The 23,438-nt window shown below is 41.8% G+C and overlaps 2 protein-coding genes across 3 annotated transcripts; both read left to right on the plus strand.

The window, feature by feature from the left end:
* The first annotated feature begins 4,412 nt into the window (after positions 1–4,412).
* Positions 4,413–16,921, plus strand: pdik1l (PDLIM1 interacting kinase 1 like). Its single transcript, XM_079367589.1, has 3 exons — positions 4,413–4,612; positions 8,477–8,772; positions 12,046–16,921. The coding sequence occupies exons 2-3, from the start codon at positions 8,488–8,490 to the stop codon at positions 12,784–12,786; spliced, it is 1,026 nt and encodes a 341-aa protein (XP_079223715.1). The 5' UTR covers positions 4,413–4,612; positions 8,477–8,487; the 3' UTR covers positions 12,787–16,921.
* Positions 16,922–18,635: 1,714 nt separating this feature from the next.
* LOC306839762 (replication protein A 32 kDa subunit-like) lies at positions 18,636–22,680 on the plus strand. 2 transcript variants are annotated; one of them, XM_079368645.1, is made up of 9 exons: positions 18,636–18,819; positions 18,913–18,965; positions 19,057–19,158; positions 20,031–20,147; positions 20,232–20,303; positions 20,716–20,823; positions 21,032–21,109; positions 21,951–22,048; positions 22,199–22,680. In XM_079368645.1, the coding sequence occupies exons 1-9, from the start codon at positions 18,807–18,809 to the stop codon at positions 22,278–22,280; spliced, it is 723 nt and encodes a 240-aa protein (XP_079224771.1). In that variant the 5' UTR covers positions 18,636–18,806; the 3' UTR covers positions 22,281–22,680. The 2 variants fall into 2 exon arrangements, with proteins under 2 accessions (XP_079224771.1, XP_079224772.1); XM_079368646.1 differs by having other exon boundaries at positions 20,034–20,147.
* Positions 22,681–23,438: the final 758 nt, after the last annotated feature.

The following is a 23,438-nucleotide window of genomic DNA, read 5'->3' on the forward strand; positions in this document are numbered from 1 at the left end:
GCTCCAAATCCAACAATGCAAACTGTTATAATTCATGCTTTAGGAAGTTGTTTTCAATTGTTTTCTTACCATATAGGCTACATACTTTACATTTCAGTTTGAACAACCTTTACTGTTTCAGCAAAATCATTTTGTACACTAAATTACTTCAGAAGGTTTGTTCTGCTTATTATTTAGCAACAGAGCTAGTTAACAACATATCAGCCAGTTAGTTAGCTAACTGAGAACAGTGTGCTTTAGTTTCAGCCTTTGTAGTTTGTTCATTCAAGGACATTTTTGCATACGCCTTTTTTTCTTTTAGTCCAGCTGTAAATCTTGGAAAGGGTTAAATGTGACCATACTGGTTCTGTAGAAAGTACAAAAAGCCCTTTTACAACATATTTTATTAACACAACAGAAATGTGAAAGTTATATACAGCTAGTTAAAGTTATATGCAGAAAGCTGTATACAGCCAGAAGTCAGAAAGTCACGACATGCATGTAACTTTCAGAAGATGCTCGATAGACCAAGTTAGTTATGGAAACAAAGATGTACCAGGTTGCACCTGAAATCAAACGCAGCCTACGGTAGATTAAAGATAAATTCCAACATACGATGTAGTTTACGCTCTACTTACATTTCCGATGTTGCATCAGCTGAGCTAGTTGGCTCCTAGTAGGTGTCAATTCGTCCTTCAATTCTGTTGTCATGGTTTATTGTTTGAAAAGGTGGGTCAAATAGGAGGAGGAGGATGAGCAGAGGGCTTTACCTGCAGTCTCTGTGATATAGCATCCCTTAGAAATGTATCATGACTTCGTAACCTCGCTGTTGTTTTCTCAATAAATCTATTTTATGTCACTGTTATTTTACACTAGCTGTAGATTTAGATTGAAGCAGTTGCTACCAACTAATAAAATGCTTTCCACTGATTGGCTGCAGGACATGAAAACATCAAAACTGCAGCGATTTTCTTTATTAGTTTGGATGTTACGCTCTACTAGTTAAGATGAACTTTCTGTCACTGTTGTGCAACCGAACAATGATCCAACTTAAGTTAGAATCTAACTAGCAAAGCAAGCATGGAACTATGTTTTAAAAGTCACCATGATGTTATTTTTATTGTATATATATCTCAGTGTTCCCACGTTTATAATAAGGGTTACAATGTGTCTGCATGATAGTAGAGTAGTAGAAGAATAGATGAGCTGTTTTGAGTTAAAGGTGAGTAGAGTGTGAGCCAACCGATTGCACAGGCCTGGGGATGTTTAAAAGGATTGGCATTGATCATCATTAAGGATCATTAAGCCATTATTACATGCTTGAGTTGACTGTAATGCTCATCGTGCCACAGTACAATGAGGTCTAATCTACCATGTATAACACTTTAATTTAGCTCGGTCCCTGTGGTTTGTCTCGTGTCTTGTAGTTCGTATTGCTTCTTATGTGTGACCAAGACAAAACTGGTCTTGTCAAAAATCTATACAAGTCTACCTCAGGTGTGATGTTGGACAAGCTTGAAAACAGCACGTCCAAAGAAAATTGTTCTGTATGTGTTGTAAATGTTTTGTTTCACGATTTAAGTATTGATTATTGCTTTTTAAAATATCACCTTTTAATGTGATGAGTGCTACCTCACAGAATGTGTTCTTCTGTTTTACTCCTACCTTTATGCCTGTTGTTGCTGCTCATGTAACACGACATCCTGCAGACCAAAGAGACAACTTTCTTTTTTTTTTATGGCCTTGTTTTCTGGAATATGAGAGATGCAAAGGAGCGGATGTTCATTTGCATTCTTTAAACACTAACTATATGTTTCCTTACCAGAGCAGACACACCCAACATATTTGTCTGTCTGCACACTTTTACCACGAATGTGGAGACAGTGAATGTCTGTATTAAGCATGTTCATGTTGACATTGCCATTGCTCAGGGCTGTATACTGAACAAACTGTTGCTGTTTTCAAACCTGTGATTAAGTCTTTAAATATTGATCTTTACCTTGTTTGACTCTTTATTCTGCCACTGAGGTAATTTGTGCTGCAATACAATGGGAAATAAAAGGTTTAACATGGACAAGTTGAGTTTCGTTGGCCTTGTTTCTTGGATTAAATTACAAATTTGGATACCAAATTTACATCATCGTTAGCTGTGATGCATTAAAGATGACATATTATCCCTCTTTTCCACCTGTTCAAACATTCGCCCTGTGTCTAAACGAAACATCTGTGCTGTGCTTTGGTCCAAATATAACATGAAACAAGCACCAGAAGAGGTTTGTGACCCGGTAGAAACATGCTCTCTCAGAACTCTCCATTTTGGTGTGTGTCTCTTTAAATGCAATGAGCTCCCCCTCACCCCCGACCAGTTCAGCTTTGTGCTTCCATGGCAACTCGTCAGCATGCCCCCTGGGAAAAACATGGCTGCCGGAGGGAAGCGGATGGTATTGTTTTTTTTTTGTTTTTTTTAACAGAATCCCACTGTGATGTCACAAGAAGGTCAAATTTGAAACAGAGCATTTTTCTCCGTGTTCTAAGACTTCTGCAGACCACAAATAAAGGACTGGATGAGTTTATTTTACACTTTTAGGGTTTGTAGACACTCAGGTTACAGAAATATACTGTATATGTTCAAAAACACTGTAAAAGTAGATTTTTCATAATTATGTTCCCCTTAATGTACGCATACATGTAAGCATTTACGCATACTGAGAGACTGATAACAGTTTCAGTACAGACTGCACATACATACTACATTCTTGGTCTTCCATTCATAGATAATTCCATACTTTCAATGCCAATCAAACCCTTCACAGTCTCAGTCAAACCACTGGCAAAACATTTGGGACAAATTTGTCTCTCCTAAGCCCCGTTTCCACACAGCAGTCTGGTAGAGACGTTGATATTTTCATGAGAGGTGCTGGGAATTGAGAAGCAATCTTTCAACATTTTTGATAACCCACTCTTTGTGGGTTATAATTGTGTGGTAAACCCTCACTTAGCAAAGGCTATACATGTAATGTCAAGATCATGAAGAGCTGTATAGAACTACATTAGAAAGTATAATCATTTAAGATAATTGTCATATTTCCAGATTCTGAGCTAGTGGAAACGATTCTGGCTCATTCTGAAAACAAGTGTTTATTGTGTCTTCAAATTGTGGAATAACTTTCACACTCTTTACTGTTAACTCATATATATTTGGTGTGAAAAATTAAAAAGTGTTTTAAGAAGTGTTAACTTAGACAGTGTACTTGTTGAAATTTCATATTTAATCTGTTTGTCTCTCTTGACTTTAATATTGCTCTTCTACCTTTTTTAAATTTTCTTTTACTTTTTTGTTCGAGATGACTCCAGAAGCAATGCACAACTGTTCTGCCCTGTACCTGTGCAAATGGCAACAAACATCTAATCTAATAATAGCTCTAAAATGATGCAATACTGACTCAACAGGTTCCTTTTTTTCTCCACCTTGCAATACTCTGCAATATCTCAACGGTGATAAACTCTTGTATAAGTATTTACATTTCCTTTGCAAATGCTTCGATCCCATTTCTTAAGTCAGTTCATGTATTCAATTTTTTTTTTTATCAAGATGCTTATTGTGTCCTTTCATTTTGTTTGCAATAGGCTACTGCATGTGCCATCGTCTGCATACATATAAATGATGAGTACCATACTTACATTACATTCTCATATTTTCGCCATGGTTCTGTTTTATTGCTGTTAGCTGTTTTGTTTGCTTTAAGCTCTTTTAGTTTCTTACATCGTCTTAAATCTTTGGTCCTCTTAGTCTCAGCTTGTGTTACCTGGGTACTTGTTAGTTCTTATGATGGATCTTGTGTTGGTTGGGTTCAATATGTTTGTTAGGTATTTTGCTGTATGGGTTATTTTGCAGTTGTTTTTTTTTTATTGCTGATCATGGTTAATTTGCATTGTCTATTCTTGCTATTGTTTATCCTTCTTCCACACTTCTGTGGGCGAACTTTTCGTCTCCCATTTGTGCCCCAGCTTCATGCAGGAATATGATGCGTCCTTGGGCAATACACTTAACCCCAAGTTTCTCTCACTGCTTCATCTGTGGTGTATGAATGTGAATGGGATTAGTCATTTCTGATGGTCACTTTACAGCAACCTCTAACAGTGTGTGAATGAGTAGATGTGTGACATGCTGTCTAAAAGCGCTTTGAGTTATCAGAAGAGTTTTGTGTTCTGTTCGTTTACTTTGCTCATTTTTTAAAATGCTTTTGCTCTATGTCAAATCATTTTCTAAACACGCGTTTTAAAGGCACCTTATAAATAAAGTTATTAATACTTATTTTATCTTCAATAGAAGTGGAGCAATTTTAACCTTCAACACATTTTCCCACAGGGGTCAATACATGATCAGTTTAACATCTGTATGAAATCAACCATTATGAAATGGGAAGTTTATTTTGAAGCGTAAAGCCGGAAGTCGTCTCGTGGTGGCCACCCCTGCGCCGCACAGCAGCAGCTGAACGCGCTCACGGACAGTGTTTGACAAAAAACCCTCCTCGGTGTGACTGCGCGAGGAGCAGAGCGCGTGCGGCGGTAATGGCTGCCAGAGAAGAGAGTGAGGAAGACAGCAAATGAACCCGAGAGAGACGACGCGAAGGTGAGACTGACACCATGACAACCGACGGCACTGCCGTTTAAGCTTTCTCTACATGGAGACTATTGTCTCGTCTGCTCATGCTGCTCACCTACTTGTCTCGCAGGTGTGTGTGTGTGTGTTGTGGGGAATCTGGCTATTTGGATGCCACACACATTTACACGCACGCGCACGCACACGCACACACCCACACACACACACACACACGGGACAATAAACTGTCATACCCCGTGCTTTATCATGCACGCCTCCTGTCCTCTCTGGGACAGTTTATCATGAGTGGACTTGTTCAGGTCTGGTTTCCTAAGAAGCTGGAGACGAACAGGGTCCTGCGGGTTTTGTGCTCTGAGGAGCTGAGACTCTTTGTTAGCTGCTGTTAACGTGATTAGCTAACGTTAGCTGTCCAGGCCACATAGCACTGTTAGCACTGTTAGCCAATCAGACTACAGGATGCCTAATTAGCCTGTTAGCATGCTGTGGCTATCAGCGTTTCCTGTCAGGCAGACAGCTTTAACCTCCTCTCTGACTTTATGGAGATACATTATGTATCATCTCTCCTGACATCCTGTCTGAACATTTATATAAAGTTAATAATGTATGTAAATGTTGTTTACAGACAGGTGATGACACCTGATGTTTGTGTGGTTTGCAGCTACACTTGATCTTTCTCATTAAATAATAAATAAATAATATGTTCTCTTTAAAAGTAGTAGTTTTGTTGTTGTAATAATGTGACTTTTACAAGTTTTTACTAAATAGTTAAATTAGCCAAATTAGCCCCCCACAGAGACATCAATACCCACACTTTCAACTTACTGTACATTTTGTATATTTTAACTGAAATATATTTATTTATTCAGCACATGCCACTTTCAACTTAGTCTATATTTAACTGTGTATTTATACTGCATTATTGATCTATACTCTTATTTGAATATTTTTGATATGGCATCTATTGGGTTGCTGTAGCAGTATTTCCTTGTACAATGACAATACACGTCTTATCTAAATTGGGTAATAACTGGGTTGTTGCTGACATTCGGCTCATTTGAATGTTAAATTAAAAAACCTAATTAACTCCCAACTCTTTGTTGCCATGGTGATAAAACCTATAATTTAAATTGTAAGTAAAGCTGGAACAGTAAAAAACAACTTCATAAATTATTTGATGACAGATTTATTGTGAAGAATAGATCTCAAGTATTTGTTCTTATCGGCTCAATGTGGGATTTTTTTAAAACTATAAAAAATTGAAGAACTTTGCATTTGAATGTTGAAAGTAGTTATTGATTGATTGTTTAAACTCAACAGATGTTCTGACTTTGTAAATAATCATTAATATCGGTGTGATGAAGTGATGCTCAGAATTTGTTGTGAAGTCTTTCTACTGAAAACACCCGCTTGTTGTAGTGCTGGTCCTGGTTTCTGGTCTGGCAGGTACATCAGGTTTATGTCACTTTATATTAAGGATATGAGCGACTGATTGTGTCAGTCTGACGAAGGCTCACCTCTTACATACTTAACCATTTCAATGTAAGCTGCGTTGGAAATACTGAAAGTGGCGTAGCTGGAAAATCATAGATCCTGGATTGTGTAACAAGGCGTCACGTTAACTCTCATTTCGATGATGTCACGTGTCCTTTTAGTTTTTTAAATGAGTAATAGTCTTCAGACATGCTGCACTGTGACTGAGGTAATAGTGTTGGATTGAGTCACATGTGCTTCTTCATGTTGTTCTAGCATTTGGGGCGGCTGTGGCTCAGTGGTAGAGTCGGTCACCTCTCAGATTTGAAGGTCGGGGGTTTGATCCCCAGCTCCTGCAGCAACATGTCCGATGTGTTCTTGGTCAAGACACTTAACCCTGAAATGCTCTCGCAGCTTCAGCGGTGGCTCATGAATGTGTACGAATAAGATTAGTTCTGATGCTCACTTTCTATAGAAACCTCAGCCATCAGTGTGTGAATGTGTCGGTGTGACCTGCGGCGTTAAACCGTTTGAGTCGTCTGAAAACCAGAAAAGTGCGATACAAGCTCCATAGATTTCTATAGTTAGTGCTTTCTTTTATGATAAGAGATTTTGTGGTGTATGTTTGAATAAAATATGTTTAATGTATAAAACAACACAAACCTGTAAGTTTAACAGAAATACAAGATCACGTGCCCGGGGTTTCTTTGGACCTTTACAGAAACATGTGTTTCTCAGACAGAAGTGGAAACGATGTCGTGGTTGGGATAAGACGTCACCGTGGTGGCAGCGAAGGGAGAATAAAGTGGGCGTTCTCGGGGCGTCTCCCATCAGGGTGGCACCTTGGGAACAAATGGCACCATTCTTTGAGAGTCTGCAAAACAAAATCTTATGTCGAGGCATTTTTTGTGAGATTAGCAAATCTGCAGTATAAACAATCCAATGAGGTTTCGAAAATGAAGCTAAAACCCTTTTTTTTAACTGGATGAGAGATTATAGAGGCTGGAATTAGCTTCCACACGGACGGATTTGAACGGTTATTTTTTTTGGGGGGTGGGGGGGGGGAGATTGTATTTCTTGCAGTTTTACTCTCTTTAGCATCACAGGTTTTTAAACTCACGGTCACTGTGACAATGACATTAGCCTCTGTACAATGGGCGCACAACACCCACTATGCTACCAGCGCCCCTCGGTCATCTAAAGGTTAATGTCGACTTGTTACAGTGCCATTAGTGAGTGTTAGCCTGATACTTGTCTTTTGATTGGTAAACATCCTCAGTGCTTAAAATGTGAGCCGTCTGACTGACATCATTGGCTTCGTTATCATTAATCACACTGTTGGCTTCCTGTCCTTGCTGAATTTATCTGCTGCGGTTTCCGTCTTCTTTAAACGTCTTGATAATACTGTGTGATCAGTAGCTCCACTAAGGTCAGGATCAGACAGTCTAAGACATTAGGATGTTATTGTTTAGGAACGTTATTATGCTCATTCTGGAGGAAAACCATTGAACAAGGAAAAGCTAATAAATTAGCTTCCCCCCCCCGACTCACTCCTGTGTGAAGCATTTGGGGGGGGAATCCCTCCCCGTTGTGAAAAAAATGAATTTGAGGCCCTGATGCACTGAGGCACCAAAATATTGCTCAAAGGAGGAGAATGAAACGGTCGTCAAGTTCAATTATCCTTACGACGCAGCAGAGGAGAAATGCCCATTCACAAAAACCGAATCCCAAACAATGAAGGGGCAAAGGTCGAATGTGGCCAGTGTTCAGCTGCCTCACGCCGCACCTTGAGTTTACAGGTTTGATATGAAGTGGAGAGAAGTGTTTCAGTGCTTGGCTCCACTTTGAAAACAAGACAACAGTTGATTATCATAAAAGGTCACTGATTGAAACCATGCTGAGTTAATCAATCAATTAAAAACATAAACACAAGCTAATGCAACTAACTGAGACGGTTTATAGACTGGCCTAGCCTGTGAAAAGGTTGTCAAAAATGTTCAATACTTTTTCTTAAAGATTTCTTTTTGGGCGAGATAGGACGGGACGACGTGCAGGAAAGGAGCGACAGGTTGGACCGGTTCAGATATGGTTTGATTTACTGGAACTATCGTTTAAAAATCTGATACACTGACAACACAAAACCTCTTCAAAGTTTTCTGTAAAAAAAAAAAAAAAACGAATTTTTTTAAAAATATAATATATATATAAAGTTATCCGAATGTTGAATCTAAATTTTTGAATTTTGGGAATCGTATTTTTTTACTTTTTTCTTTTTAATCTTTTTACCTTTTAGGTAACCTTTTACCTCTTGCTGATGTGTTGTGGGAAAGTTAGTGATCACATGTATTTTGTAAACTAAGCCGGATTGAAATAAATAAATAACCCTCTGTTCACTGTCCGCAGTGAGGACTAGGATGGTAAGCAGCCAGCCGAAGTACGAGCTGATCCAGGAGGTGGGCCGCGGCAGTTACGGCGTGGTCTATGAGGCGGTGGTGAAGCGCACCGGGAGCCGGGTGGCGGTGAAGAAGATCCGCTGCCACTCTCCAGAGAATGTGGAGCTAGCCCTGCGGGAGTTCTGGGCTCTCAGCAGCATCCAAAGCCAGCACCCTAACGTCATCCACCTGGAGGAGTGCATCCTGCAGCGGGACCAGCTCGCCCAGAGGATGAACCACGGCTCCAGCTCGCCGCTCTACCTGGAGGTGAGGACGCAGAGGTTAATGTAGCCACCTCTGCTGCCGTGATCCGGATTTGGCTCTGTCCAATGTCTTTGTACAGCTGGACTATTTTTAAATCAAACACAAGGTGTCAGAGTTACATATTGCTCCTTTAATGGGACAATGCACGACAAACATCTCTGCTTCAAAAGACTGCATAGGATGATCGTTAACGACGACCTCGGTTAATTTGAAACGATCATCAGAAAATATCAGAGTTAAAATTTGAACAAGCTTCACCTCTAACTTTAAATTAACCAGTGTCGTCTATTTCTTTTGTTGCACTGGTATCGAAACAGTTATTTTTTTTTAATTATTGGCAAAGTCTAAAATCCTGTTGTCATGACAACCCTGCTTCAAAGTGCTCAAAGGTTGAAATTTCGGCAGTGCAGAATATCAACATGAACTTGTTGGTAAAGCCTGGTTTGTCTTCCTTTGTGTGAGCCACTGTGGTGAATTAGCAGACGGGCTGGATGTTTCTGGATGCTTCCGTGGCCCCGCAGTCACATGAACGTGTTGTCAGGTTGAGGTAGGGGCCTCCCCTCCCCTCCCCAGTCAACCTGTCTGCAGCCTGTCATGTCGCAGTACCTCCCCGCTGTCTGACGGCAGGGACACAGGCGCTCTGCTGCTGCCTGATTATAGTCTCTCAGCGGCACGCTGGGCTATTGTCACACCGTTCATTCAGCTTTCTGCAGCGCTAGCATTGGATGCTTTCCCAGAATCCCCTTTATCCAGCTCTTTTTTTACATTTTTTTTTATTGCGCTGTTATGTTCCAGTACGTGCCTTCAGAAGAACACATGATAATGGGGCAGAATTATCTGACCGCACCAACTGTGGGATAATTTGCATCCTTTCTTTTTGGGCAGTGGATTCTTTGGCTGCCGGCTCGTCAGACAATTTGCAGCCATTTGTTTACAGCGGGGCTTTCACCAGGATTTGCCTACAAAACATATTCAGGGAACATGTGTTGTCTGTAAAGCAGTTTACATAGTAAGCGTACATGCAGAGTTTCGTCTTGCTTTTCTCTGACTTTTAATTGAATTGCTTTTGCCATTTTTTTGTTAAGAAAGGTTCTCTGTAAAACAAACGATGCGTACACTCAGACTCACTGATGTCACTAGTAACATCACCATCTTTTTCTCTTCCTTCATCACAGACTTACATACTCCTATAAGTGATTACACATCTTTTTCCAATAGCCTTCAGCTCTTGATTTTAAACTTCTCTTGATGTGTGTTCAGACCATAAACTGTATAAAACATGGACGTAGTGTCTTTACACCTTCACTTCAAACGTCACGGAGGAGTGAAGTGGGGGGGGGCCATCTAAAGAGACTTGCACTAGCGTTAGCTGTCGCCATATTGGATGTTAAGTCTAACTAACCTTTGATCATCTAGTGACAGTTAAAGACGTGAAAGCAAACGCAAACAGCTGTGAACGCCCCAACCTGTCAGCCAACCCTAAGCAGACAAAACGTCTGCAAACACTCTAAAGTCTAATAAAAACAACAATGGTGAGCCTGAAAAAAAAACCTTTGTAAGCCATGGAAATATATTTTGATACTGAAGCTGTTTATTTTGAAACCACATTTAGCTTCAAACATTTGACCTGGCAGAAACACGCCTGGCTTTAACCCTGAACTGGTCCCTTCCACGCTGACTTTCAGGAGGATGCTGCTGGTAAAAACTCTTCCCCCTGCCTTCAGCTCGTTTATTTCCACTTTTATTTTTCTACTTTTAGTGATTATACGTCGTCTGTTTTCAATCATCATCTCTTCAGGTGTGCTCAGACATGTCAGTACTTAATGACTCTCTTGATGCCGTAGCGTATATTTCATAGTGTAAAAGTACTTCAGCCCTCCCCCCCAGCTTCTAGCTTTAATTTATTTTAACTGCTAATCTTTTAATATTTAAACCGTTTCCTTTTTATTTTTTTTAGGCTGTAAGAAAAATGAGATTACTCTGAAGAGACTCCTCTCATACATTCTAATTTAATAACCTGTTGCTTTTCTATATTACATGTAAAACATCGTCTATCAAACTCCAGGGATACATCCCAAATTAATCTCAATTTAACAGGAGAAGGATGAAGCTCGCAGGTTTGTGGTCCGCTGTCAAAAAGAGATGAAGTGAACCGACGTCCTGCAGCAGACATTAAAGCTGAGACGCCGCTCACTCTCGCTCGGCTCAAAGACAGATAGCTGACGACATGGCATGAATACAAAGCCGGAGCAGCCCGGCTCGTTAGCTTCTGAGTGACACTTACTTCTGTTTCCTATTGTGTCAGTCACGATAAAAACTAGACCAGACATGAGCTTTTACTCCTCTAAATACAGATGTTCGGTGGCCTCCTTTTAGCTGGGGACATTGTGTTCCTCTTCATGTGATGTCTTTGTTAGTCACCCTTCAAGTGAAGACAGTGAAATGATTCTTTAACTCGTCTTCAGAGCGGACCAGACACCAGCACGTATGACTCGATCCTCCAAGAAGTGCTTTTACATGAGGCTCCTTTTACATCCAGAAAGATACTTCAAGAATAACAAGGAGAGGATAAGACACTTTTTATATCATGCTCCTTGTCCAGGACTCAGTATACCTTCGTTTCACCTCAATACGAACACAAAGACAGAGGGGGGAAAGCAGTTTAACAATAATCTTAAGGATTGGGGAACCAGCAGACTCATGAGTCTGTAGCTCTTTGAGATTTCAAAATGTACTTTACAAATAAAATGTATTTTTTATTAGGTGCTTAATATCTGTCTCACAGTGATTTGATTCGTTGACGTATTGTAACTGTTTTCTGTTTAGATTAGTGCTGCTTAAAAATACGAGTTGATCACAGGCGAGTGCCCTCTGCTTTTATTTTGAAGGAACTATTTTTATTTGTGTAGCACCGGCTGGGCTGTGAGAGTTCCTTTTAGAAGACGAACAGAACCAGTCTGCATCCGTTTATACAGACAGATCTTTCAGAGGAGCCTTGGACAGTCAACTCCTCGTTGTTTCTATCACTGTGACATCACAGCTCGTACTGCGACGCCTCGCCACACGTATCGTGGAGGGATGTGCGCGCCACAACTCCAGTCAAATGTTGTTTGTAAGCTGTTAATGCAGCTGCCCACCAGTAGCTGTAGTACTGCCATGAAGCTCTACTGCCTGGATGTAAACCAGCACAGTGGACGGATGGTATCTTGTATTTATCGTTTTGAACATCACTAGTTTCTTTCTGACTTGGCTTTTCTTCTTCTGTTTCTACTGCAGCTGGTGGAGACGTCTCTGAAGGGAGAGATCACGTTCGACCCCTGCTGTGCCTACTACTTGTGGTTTGTCACCGACTTCTGCGACGGCGGCGACATGAACGCCTACCTGCTGTCCCGCAAACCCAGCCGCAAGATCAACACCAGCTTCATGCTGCAGCTCGGCAGCGCCCTGGCCTTCCTGCACCGCAACCAGATCATACACCGCGACCTCAAACCAGACAACATCCTCATCTCCCAGGGCTGCACGCCGGCCGGCTCCTGCGAGCCCACACTCAAAGTGGCCGACTTCGGCCTGAGTAAGGTGTGCTCCACCTCCGGGCTCAACCCAGAGGAGCCCGCAAGTGTCAACAAGTGCTTCCTGTCCACGGCCTGCGGAACAGACTTCTACATGGCCCCGGAGGTCTGGGAGGGACACTACACCGCCAAGGCGGATATCTTTGCTCTGGGAGTGATCATTTGGGCCATGGTGGAGCGCATCACCTTCGTGGACGTGGAGACTCAGAAGGAGCTGCTGGGGAGCTACGTGCAGCAGGGCTCGGAGATCGTTCCTCTGGGTGAGGCGCTGCTGGAGAACCCAAAGATGGAGCTGCTGATCCCCGCCCGGAAAAAGAGCATGAACAGCCACATGAAGCAGCTGATCAGAGAGATGCTGTCGGCCAACCCTCAGGAACGGCCCGACGCGTTCGAACTGGAGCTCAGACTGGTCCGGATCGCCTGCAGAGAGCTGGACTGGGACACGTGATGGGACCAGCAAATGGCCCCACAGACTGAGCTGATCAAGCACATGTACACATTTCATCGGTTGTTAATCCAAAAGATCACATTTTGGGAATATTGTTTTACTCGGGAACAATAATTGGAATAGTCATCGCCTGTTTCTTTTCTTAAATGGGAATTCTGTTTTTTAACCGCAGCTTGAAATGTAATTATTTTGGGGTCTGAAGCTTTTTACACATGCACTCCTGAATCTTTTCTGCTGCTGAAACCTCCCTGAGCGTGTTCAGGAAGGGATGAGGGTCAAAACCATGACATAGAAAAAGAGGCTTTGGAAGTCTTAAGATGACCGATAAAGCAACACAATAGCACTATCATGCTAGTTTGTTGCCCTTGTATCAATTCGACATGCAATCTGATGTTTACAATATAAACAGCCGAGTGGACAAGAATACACGGGTGAGAAAGTGAAGAGTGTGAAGCGGCGCTGTGAAGGATGTAAAGGTCTTCACCCAGCTGCACTCTTGTGCTGAATTTTACTGAACATTTTTCGCAGCAGTTAGACTCATCCTCACGCGATGTGGAAAAAGAATTAGACTGCGTTGAAACAGATTAACAGGATCTTTTTAGGAGCTTCGTGCATGTGTGAAAACACCATTAATGAACGATGGCTACTCAAAGTTTTGGCCCGTCTCCCTTTGATTGAATGAAGTGGATCATTTCCAACATTTCATCATCGCTCAGACCCTGAAGTATTTAGAAACATTCGGCCCGGGTTTTAAAATCCCAGAATTCCCCTTTAAACTGCGCCCACTGTTCAAGCACATCCAGTCCTCTACAAGCTGCGTCTTTATATTGAAGGGGAGAGGTGTGAAACTCACTGCTGCTGCGGCTCCAAAGTGCAGCTTAGTCTCAGGCTAATCACATCACAGCTTCCACTTCCTCCTTACAGAAGCACTCGAGCGTGATGGAATGAGCAAAATGACCCTCAAAAGTCCTGGATTCAATTAAAAGTGAAAGTCAAACAGTTTGTCTACAAATACCACTGTGGACTTGGTGCTAATTATTCTAACTAAATGCAATATGAGACATAATCCTGTGATCATTACAGCTTCTATATATATCCAAAGGGCCCATTTTAGAACACAATCACCTCCTAAGTGTTGAATGTTTTGAAGTTTTTCGTGGCTTTCGCAGAAACGTCGACTCACAAACTTTACTCTGGTAACGGACCACCAGCACTGACATCAAGTTCAAACGCTGACACGCCCTGCACGCTCAGGTAGTTAAATCACACTATGTGACGGGTATTTGTAGACAAACTCCGTTCAGTCGAGGTCACTTCTGCTCTTTAGTCAGAGAGGGGGAAAAAACCCTCCAAACTTTGGTGCTTGACGGAAACGTCGTGTGAGCTTCTTAAAGCGGCTTGGTTGGCTGTTTGGGTGGGGGACGCTTTATCAGTGCGTGTCCTCCCAGCATGTGCTCGTGGTTGGTGTCTCGCTCTTGTCTGCTTGTCACAGACTTTTAAGATAAGACGATCGGTCTCGGACCCGGGTACAAGAATGTAGAACGAGCGAGACATTCATGAAGCCTTAACGACCAAACACTGGACTGAATTCACTTCAAACTGTCGATGAGGCGTCACGAGGATAATTCTGGTTTATTGAGCTGTTTTCTTTTACTCGCTCAGCAACGTGTAATCCCAGAGTGTCCTGAACAGTTTCGATCCACCGAGGATGCTGCTGCTTTTTAGTGACAACAGTAAGAACTGTTTACCACTTGAAATGTGGTATTTTAAAAAAAAATATTCAATAAAAGATTAAATGAATTGATGAAGAAATTCAGCTGAAATAGGCCATAAAAAACCCACAAACAGAATGATACTTATGGGCATCTTAATGTAATAAACTCAGCTTTTTTAAAACCAGCCCGAGTCTGTCGCCCCGCAGGAATCATGGCGAGCTAATGCTTACGACACGTGACCGACGGTTACACTTCAGAAGTGTTGAATCACGGAAAGCTAGCAATGCTAATGTTGAAGAACAAAGGGAACTTTGAATTAACTTTCAAAGAATGGGTTCATCAACGTGACTTAGGTGTTGTGCAGATGGAGAGGTTGCTAGGCAACAGGAGCAGCTCTGTGTTACCTAAAGGGAAACCGGCTCGTTTCAGTTCTGCTTCAGGGGTCAACGAAGCTCGAGGCCTTTTCTCTGCGCGGCCATTTTACGAGCCCTGAATTGGGACGTCGCAGATCTGTGATGACGCTATAATTGAAATTCACTGGCGTGGTTTTTACAGACGGCTGAAAATAAACCAGAATTATCCCCGAATTAGAAAATCCAAAACACAAAAGACGCTACAGTAAAGCAGGTTTGCCCATATTTAGAAGACTTGTTGGGGTGACTTCTCCAAACGCACGATAAAACAAATCTACTGCTTAGCCTAAATCCCCCGTTTTGCCTAAACCTCGATTTGATTACCTGAAGGTTGAGCTGCGACATGAATATTCACCTCTCGAGTCCGTTTGAACAAGCGGGAACCTGAAACTCCCTGAAAGCACTTTTTATTTCCCTGTTTTTATTTATTCCTGATAAACTAGCTGCTGCGCTGCCAGGCTGGATTCGCTGCGATAACTGCGTCTGCATTTGTTTACCCGGCGAACACAATGTCAGCCAACAGTCTACTTAGGCATGCAGCGCCTCTCACCTTCAGGGGAGAAGGGAGAGGAGACACCAGCACACACGACACAATCCTCCGTGAGCCAGAGGATCTCTGCTTTTTTCTTTCCTGAAACATAACACTGTTGTGTTTAACTTGATCTCCTCTCACTGTGTCACTGCTGCTCGTTTCCTTTGGCTCTGGATCTTACAGTAATCCCCTTCTTCATGCCTCCGACGGGCTAATTCTAAGCCTATTAAGTTGTTGCGGCACTTGGCGAAGGGAGGATCATGTGTGCGGGACCCCTTTTTTTTGCCTTTCAGGTCGTACACTCAGAAGTTGTGCAGTTCAACATGCACCTATACAAAGCAAACAACCCTGGCTATTTGATTGCCTTCAAACTGTGGCAGAAACAGCTGCCATGATCCGTCTGCTCGATGGCCTTTTTAATTCCCACGGTTGACTTGATTTAAATTCCTGTTCAGACGAGATTGATATCTGCCTTACCTCTCACAGTCCCTGCTTCCTTTTAGACACTAGCGTGGCCTCCGTGATGTCGCACCCAAACACGTAATTCACCCCAAAAGTGGCGCTTGAGATGCATCGCATTCAACCCTCTCCTTGGTATGAATATTAATTCCATAAACGAGTGTTAAAAATGTGTGCCGCGGGACATCCATGCTGCTTTGGACAATGTTGCTGTGCTTCAAGAATGTGGTGTTTGTGGTTCACGACGAGCATCAAAGTTTGGACTCAAAGTAGGTCACCCATACCCCGAGAGCTCCAATCAGAGCAGAGGATGATGGGTAGAGTCATTTCCAGCCAGACTTCTTCCTTCAACCCTCAAGAACAGAGAGGGTAAAGGGAAGAAGGACAAACGGCTTCCCTGTGAGGTGTGAAACATTTGCCAAACAAATACTAGGTGTGGGGTTTGAGAGAGATTTCGCCCTTTGAACTGTTGTATGAAATTCCTTTGCACATGTGTAAATACTGTACAGGATCGACGTGACGAACAAGGTTGATGTACATTAGACTGGATGTGCTCTGTTTTTAAGAGCCTGACTTGATTGACGTGTAAATTGCTGTGATTTTATTTTATTTCTTCTTCTTCTGACTGAGCTTCAGTTTACTTTGGTTATGGAAAAGATGTGGAATATTTACAGGTCAATACTGTCGGTGTGATAGTGATAATTGTTTGTTTTCATCGGCTGATTGTTTGTGATTTTGTGAAAAAAAGCAAAGCTGGTGGACCATGTGAGTCGACTCCAACGCTCCTTCCCTCTCTGGTTCTGGGTCGTTTTGGAAGTGCTAGAAGTCTTTGAAACGATCAAATAAACCTCGGTATCCCTGATCCAGGACCGTCCACCAGGACGCCTGCCATCTCCAGGAAGTCAGACACTTTAGTCAGAGAGGATTGAGCTTTATGAGGCCGATAAAGATTATGACTCTGATAACCCTTTAAAGTGAATTTTACGCTTGAATAAAAAGACAACCTTTGGACTGCTTATCTGTGACGCTCTGAAATCATTGTCAAATGAATTCATGAAGCTGCTTCCAGGACAAATATATTGAAATGAAGCCGACGTGTCGTAAGGGTCAGTTAAGTAATTCAAATTCAATTAAAAAAAAAAAAAAACCCAAAACTATTTGTCCCCGGGGGACACTTTATACGAATCGTAAGACTTCATATGATTTCATTCAGTCAGAATAATGAATCCTCTTCGTGTAAACAAACCATGTAACAGATCATCAATTGACTTGCAGATAGTGATCTGCACTAGATTATTAAATAAGATTAAGAAAAATTAAGATTAAGATTATGAAAACGTGAAGTTGCATTCTACCAGCAGCTTTCTGAGGGGCCTCACTTTATATCAGTCCAGTGTTCATGTAGCATGTGTGTTCATGATTAAATAGGAATTGAATCTACTTTAAGCCCCTCGAGTACACTAAGTCCTGTTGATGCACAATATAATATGTGCTTATTCTAATAGATGTTTTAGACCACAGTACTTCAGTCAGGCCTGTCAGAAGACAGATTCACACGAACAGAAATGTCACTGGTGGCAAAGAAATGCCAGTGAAGACCTGCTGCTTGAAAACCTGGTCCTGGATGAGGGCTCCGCTTCACATAAAACCTGTACTATGTCGGCTGAAGAACACTGATTCATGTCCAACAACGGATCCGAACTCACCGACCTTCTGCTCTCACTCTTTTGTATGATCAAGTGTTGCCCGTGTCAATGTAAAATATTTTGAAGAGATTAAATGAAGTTTATCAGAATTGGTGTGAACACCTGTCAATCACTGTTGAACTGATGAATTTTTTAATAAAATGAATTGAAGGAAAAAAGCTGGATTGCATTTCAACTATGATGCACCTCACCACTCACATGTAGTGTGACACTGCAGGATGCCCGTACTCGTCGCAGGCAAACGTTTCAGAACATGAGGTGAACATTTGTTTGGAGTAATCCCAGTGGAAGTCTGCAGGGGGCGCTAAACGGCATGTTGTGAAAATCACATAAAAGGTCGCCGATATGAAACCATGGCCTCTATATTAACTCTTACGACGACTCTTTTCTCCCAGCATTGAAGATGCCTGCCCCCCCCCCCCCCCCCCCCCCCCCCAACCAATACAAATGGCTCCCAGACGGCCGGCCAATCAGAAGAGTGGCCGGCGTGGGGTGGGGGTCTTAAAGAGATAGCAGCTGAAACAAACTGTATAGAGGCTGAAAAGAAGGTTTTTTACTGACGCCTGTAATCGATAAATGAGTTTATTGAGCAGCCAACCATGCAAAGCTGCTCTATAGGTTTCACAGACTGACATCATGAAATGAGGATATTATGGGATCTTTAACGAAATGAAGCACGAAGGCTTCCGTTACTCTTTTCCTCCTCTTCGGCTCAGCGCTGCAGGTGATAGATAGATAGATAGATAGATAGATAGATACTTTATTGATCCCGAGGGATATTCAAGGCATCCAGTAGCAGTATACAGACAGGCAGGACAACAAGACATTAGTTACAATACACACCCTCTGTCCTCCTTCCCTCTGTATACAATAATCCCCCAAACAAGATTTAGCAGCCCCTATGTGACTAAGAGTAAACATAATTACAAGTTATACCTGTGCAGTTAGCATTAGCATTAGACTTAAAACTTATATAGCATAATGTACATAACCTGTGAAGGAGAGAAAAACATGTGCTGATTGCTGTGTGATTGCTGTAATTCAATACACCTGCAGGCTGACAGCTACACCTGACAGTGTCACCCTCCTGGAGCTTCCAGCTTCACTGTTTATTGACCTGGCTTCTCATGGGCCTAAGCGTCTACTTTATGACTTCATCTGTGCGTGAGATGGTTAGATTTAAATATATATTGTCATGTGGAACCAAGGTAAGTTTACACATTTCTCAAATCAGTCCAATGAAAGGCCTTCCAGCAGTACCTCTGCCATCTTTATGAGGTCTGTGTCTGTTGTTTTCACAGCCTGCAGTCAGTCCCCTGCTCGGACAAGCAGACACAAAGCAGTGCCATTAAAGGTGTTTCTACCTCCTGTCGATAACTGGAACACATTCTGTATGCATCTGGAGAAAATGTGTAACAGATTTCTTCACTTCCATCTCTCCGCAGGGGGCATCTCTTCAGATTTTACCGTGCACTGTGTCTCAGCTGCTGTCGGCTTCACAAGTCAGCACAGACTCTTTCGCGATATGCGGCATGGAACTCAAACAGGTTGGAGTTACAACACTTGTAATTGAATTCGACGTGACTGGAAATGAGTTCTGCACAGAGTCTGGTCATGGAGTAGAGTCCCATCACATGAATTTGAAATATAAATCTAGTGATTAAAGACATGACAACACTTTTAAAAAGACCGAACTTCAGCCTGTCCTGCACCAACAGGAATCAGGTTGGGTAAATCTCAGACATAGAGAGGACCTCAGGACGGGCTGCTGTCGCCATGTCCCAAGTCAACATGACACTAAAGTTGGATGCACTTGGATCACTGGGTGTAAGACATGTCAGCTCGGCAGCAGTAAGCTCCACTGAAGTTAGAGGCGAATACCAGGCCAAGCAGTCTGCCCAGATAAAGTTGAGGGCAGATAAAGTTGAGGGCAGATCTTGCAAACTTCTGCACATAAGGGCAGCTGTGGCCAAATAATTTCCATAAATTCTCTTACATTAAATTTCCCCCAGAAGCATGATGGGAAATCATCTTCCCAAAGAGTCTTGGTTCAGTTTTGTAAATAGGGACACTGCAAGATAAGCAATCATTGCAAAATATATCAGTGTGACTGAAAATGTCTTAATAATATGTGATCGTTGTTGACTTTAAAAAAAAAAGAAGACATTTTTAAATTCAGAATTGTAAATCATTTCAACTTTAAACTGGAAAGTATGGAGCTCCTGAAATCTCAAAGAGCTCACTTTTTATTTTGTGCACAATAAATAATTGTTTGCTAGTCACAACCTAAATGACAGCTTGTATGCACAATGGAACTATTTTGACTTTCCTGGACCTGAGGAGCTGTGAGGACCCGTGTGAGGCCTCAGCCTGAGTTTATAGTCTGTGTGTAACTTCTCTGTGCATCTCCTGGTGGCAGCAGCTCTCTGTCCTGGGCATCATCAGAGAATGTTCTCCCTTTGTGACTAACGTCCAGTATTTATTGGACGACATGACCGGTCCACCTTTGAATGTACATCAGTGGGTCAACTCAGAGGTAAGTACTACGTAGTTTTTTCAAAGCTACATGCAAAAGGCAAATGAGGAATTCAAACCTAAATGATCATTTGGTTTCTCACAGGATGGAGCTATGACGACTTTCATTCCTTCTGGAACATACGTGAAAGTTATTGGAAGTCTACGCAATGTCAACGTAAGTGATTACAGACAAAGGGTTTAGAAATGATCAGCTCGACTTTGCCCGAAACCAAATGTCCAACAGGTTCGTTTGCCTTTTCAAAACCATGACTAACTTTTTATTATTATATAAAAAAAGATCATTTTTGATTTTTCTCACCTGTATTTTTAAAATGCAACACTGTCTATAATGCAATGAACTATGGGTAAGTCAGTGAAGTGTGCATCTCAAGTGGCCTTCCTGGTAGCCTTCAGACTTTTGTTTTGACCCCTTGTGGACCTGGTGAAACGAGGGTTCTGACTGTCCACGGCACATCAACACCCACAGACTTCTAAAAACTCTCCACAGCTTGAACGTCTGCAAGATAAGTAAAGTTTTGACTTCTGGATTCACCTCGTGTAACTCTCCTTTTTTGTTGTTGACTTAGAGGGAGAGATCTTTGTTTGCTATGGACATGCGCTGTATCAAAGACCTGAATGAAATCACATCACACATGCTGGAAGTGGTACATGCTCATATGCAGCTTTTTGGAAAGGTAAAATAATCTTTTTTGTATTCTAAGCAGATACTTAGTTAAAATTCTGTTTTGCCATTGTAAAACCCTGAAATCTTTAATTATTCAAATTTAAACTGAGGACACTTTTTATTTTTATTTTTTTAGCAGAATTCTTTTTTTTTTAGTTCCACAAAATGTTTACAAAAAGACTGCAAAGCCATCTTTTTTGTTTTTGTTGCTCATCCAGGGATTTGATGTGAACATGAATATCGCTGCTGCATCAGGATCTGGAAGACATCCTGAAGGCTCCACCATCCAGTCCCAGGTTTGTTAAACGGTTTAAAGGTTCGGTTCAACTCATTAGCAGATGTGATATCCCTACAGTACCAATACAATTATTTTATTTTGTATGACTGAGTTAAAGATATTTTCCAGAATCTCTCCCATTCAGTGATTTAAAAAAACGATGTGAAATCACAAAAATACACAACTATACAATATATAATCTTGTGTACACTGCTGGACAGAAGGATTTATGATAAATGTAACTTAGGTACACAAGTTAATAGTATAGAAGAAGAAAAAAGAGTGCTGCAAATGCAGACAATCCACACACTACTAAATACTACAACAAGATGTTCAACACTGCCTTATACAGTAACATGACGAGACACTGCCTTCACATCAAGCACATTCCCCATCACAACCTAACACTATATAATATGAGAAAACAAATTACATCTGTTTCATTAAAGTTATGCTCAATACTCCAGCATTAATCCATGCTTAAAAAACCCCCATCCCAGCTCATCACACAAAGTGGAGCTTTTCAAAAAACAGTCTTTTCTCTGTTATTAAACTCTGCTAATGCTGTGAAGTTTCACATTAGCCTGATTCCCTGCAGCATCCAATCAGGGACTGATATCCTATATTGGGGTTCTGTTTCCTCAATCACTGTGCCTCAGATCTCTCCTCAATCACATCTTCCCCTCAGAGCACCTTTCAGGACGTTGGAACGATTTTTAAGAAGGCTGGTCAGAAAGTTCTCCGGGTTCCACTGAGGATACGTCACTCAAGAGACATGAGCTGCAGCGCTTGCGCTCTTACTGACGTACCATATTCCAGCCCTGCAGCGTATTAAAGTCTTCTTTTGATTTCTCCGTTAGGTGCTGCTCGTTATCAGGAGCTTCTCTGTCCATTTTGAAGGCATCAGTTTCCATGACCTGAAGAAACAGCTGGACCACCTAAGTGTGAGGGACATCAGGTACCTCGTGACTCGATCACCCCTCATGTGTTACACGTGTCTATGCATGCTTTGAATAAATGACAGCCTCAGTCCATACACACGTATTTACTGTACCTATCTGAGAGGTCTTACTGATCACTTTCATTATTCTCTTTTCTTCTTGTACAGGAAGTCCTTGACATTTTTGCTGGAGGAAGGTCACATCTTCACTACAGTTGATGATCATCATTTCAAGGCGACAATAAATTAGTTGCAACGTCACCATGACATCAAGACATCAACACACTACCCATATTTTTTAATTTGGCATAGAATTGTTTTTTTATTATTTATTTATTTAAGACATAATATAAGTCAAAGTGTCACCTGCTTCACTCAACGTTTTCAAGAGAGAGAATAAGAAAGCTGTTTGATTTGTTTTCCAATTTAATGGGTGCATAAGGGATAAAAAAGATGTACTGCTATCTGTACATAAAGTATGAAGTGTGAAGGTTCATCAGGTGACCTCTTTATTTAAGGTACTGAGCAGTCTGTTATGTATGAATGACTTGGTATGATGTGTGCCAAAATTACCAGGAAGCTTTACTACTTGCCTCAGTTCCAACTTTTTGTCTGTCATTAAATTCATTAACAGTTTGATTGAGTCGGCATTTACGGCTTGGCGACGCCATCAACGGTTAATGACCAATGGGTGATGTCCATGTTTCTTAACAGTATTCAAAGGGGGGGGTTAAGGTCATCAGTATGGAGGTAAGCATTAAACCAACAGTATGCAAAGGTGCTGTTTGTTAATGGGGGAGGCAAGCAACTGCTTGGAGGCCCCAGGCCAGTAGGGGGCCCCCAAGAGCTGACAAACTTTAATCCACAGCGGTGGCTCAAAATGACCAAATTTTGCAATGACAGTAGGATACCTCCCTAAGTGGGCCCCATCTGAGAGCACTCCCTCTCCCTTTGAAAGCCAACATTCGTCAATGAAAGTCATGCGGAGAGGAGCTATCCATCTGGGAGTGGAAAAAAAAGACAGAGGAGTAGGCGTTGGGATACTGGCAGACATGATGGTGATGAACGCTGGTTGGAGGGGCTCCCAATGAATTTCCGCCCCAACAGAATCTCGAATCACCACTGAGTCGGCTACATCATCTCTCACTCATCTCGTCCTGCGGCATATGCTTTGGATTAGTGTAGAATATAACATGCAAACGTCCAATGAGAGAGCCTCCAAAGTGAAAGTCGTCCTCAGGTTCACAGAGTGTGTCGTTGGCAGAAGGACAAGCAGAGCATCCTGTTGTCTCCATCTTAAAGATTTATGATGAAGTGAAGTGAGTTCTAATGAATTTGAAAGGCAAGTCTATATTTATCTCAATCAGTGTGGGCAGAGCAAAGCTGCGTTTTAGCCCGAGGACAAGTA

Source organism: Symphodus melops (assembly GCF_947650265.1).
Source record: "Symphodus melops genome assembly, chromosome: 18".
Lineage (NCBI taxonomy): Eukaryota > Metazoa > Chordata > Actinopteri > Labriformes > Labridae > Symphodus > Symphodus melops.

Excerpts from the sequence above, each read along its gene's own strand:
- pdik1l (XM_079367589.1), top strand. The coding sequence starts at position 8,488 with ATGGTAAGCAGCCAGCCGAAGTACGAGCTGATCCAGGAGGTGGGCCGC. Across the intron at positions 8,773-12,045 it reads GCTCGCCGCTCTACCTGGAG|CTGGTGGAGACGTCTCTGAA; the intron begins GTGAGGACGCAG and ends TTTCTACTGCAG.
- LOC306839762 (XM_079368645.1), top strand. Across the intron at positions 21,110-21,950 it reads GCTCCACCATCCAGTCCCAG|GTGCTGCTCGTTATCAGGAG; the intron begins GTTTGTTAAACG and ends TTTCTCCGTTAG. Across the intron at positions 22,049-22,198 it reads CTAAGTGTGAGGGACATCAG|GAAGTCCTTGACATTTTTGC; the intron begins GTACCTCGTGAC and ends CTTCTTGTACAG.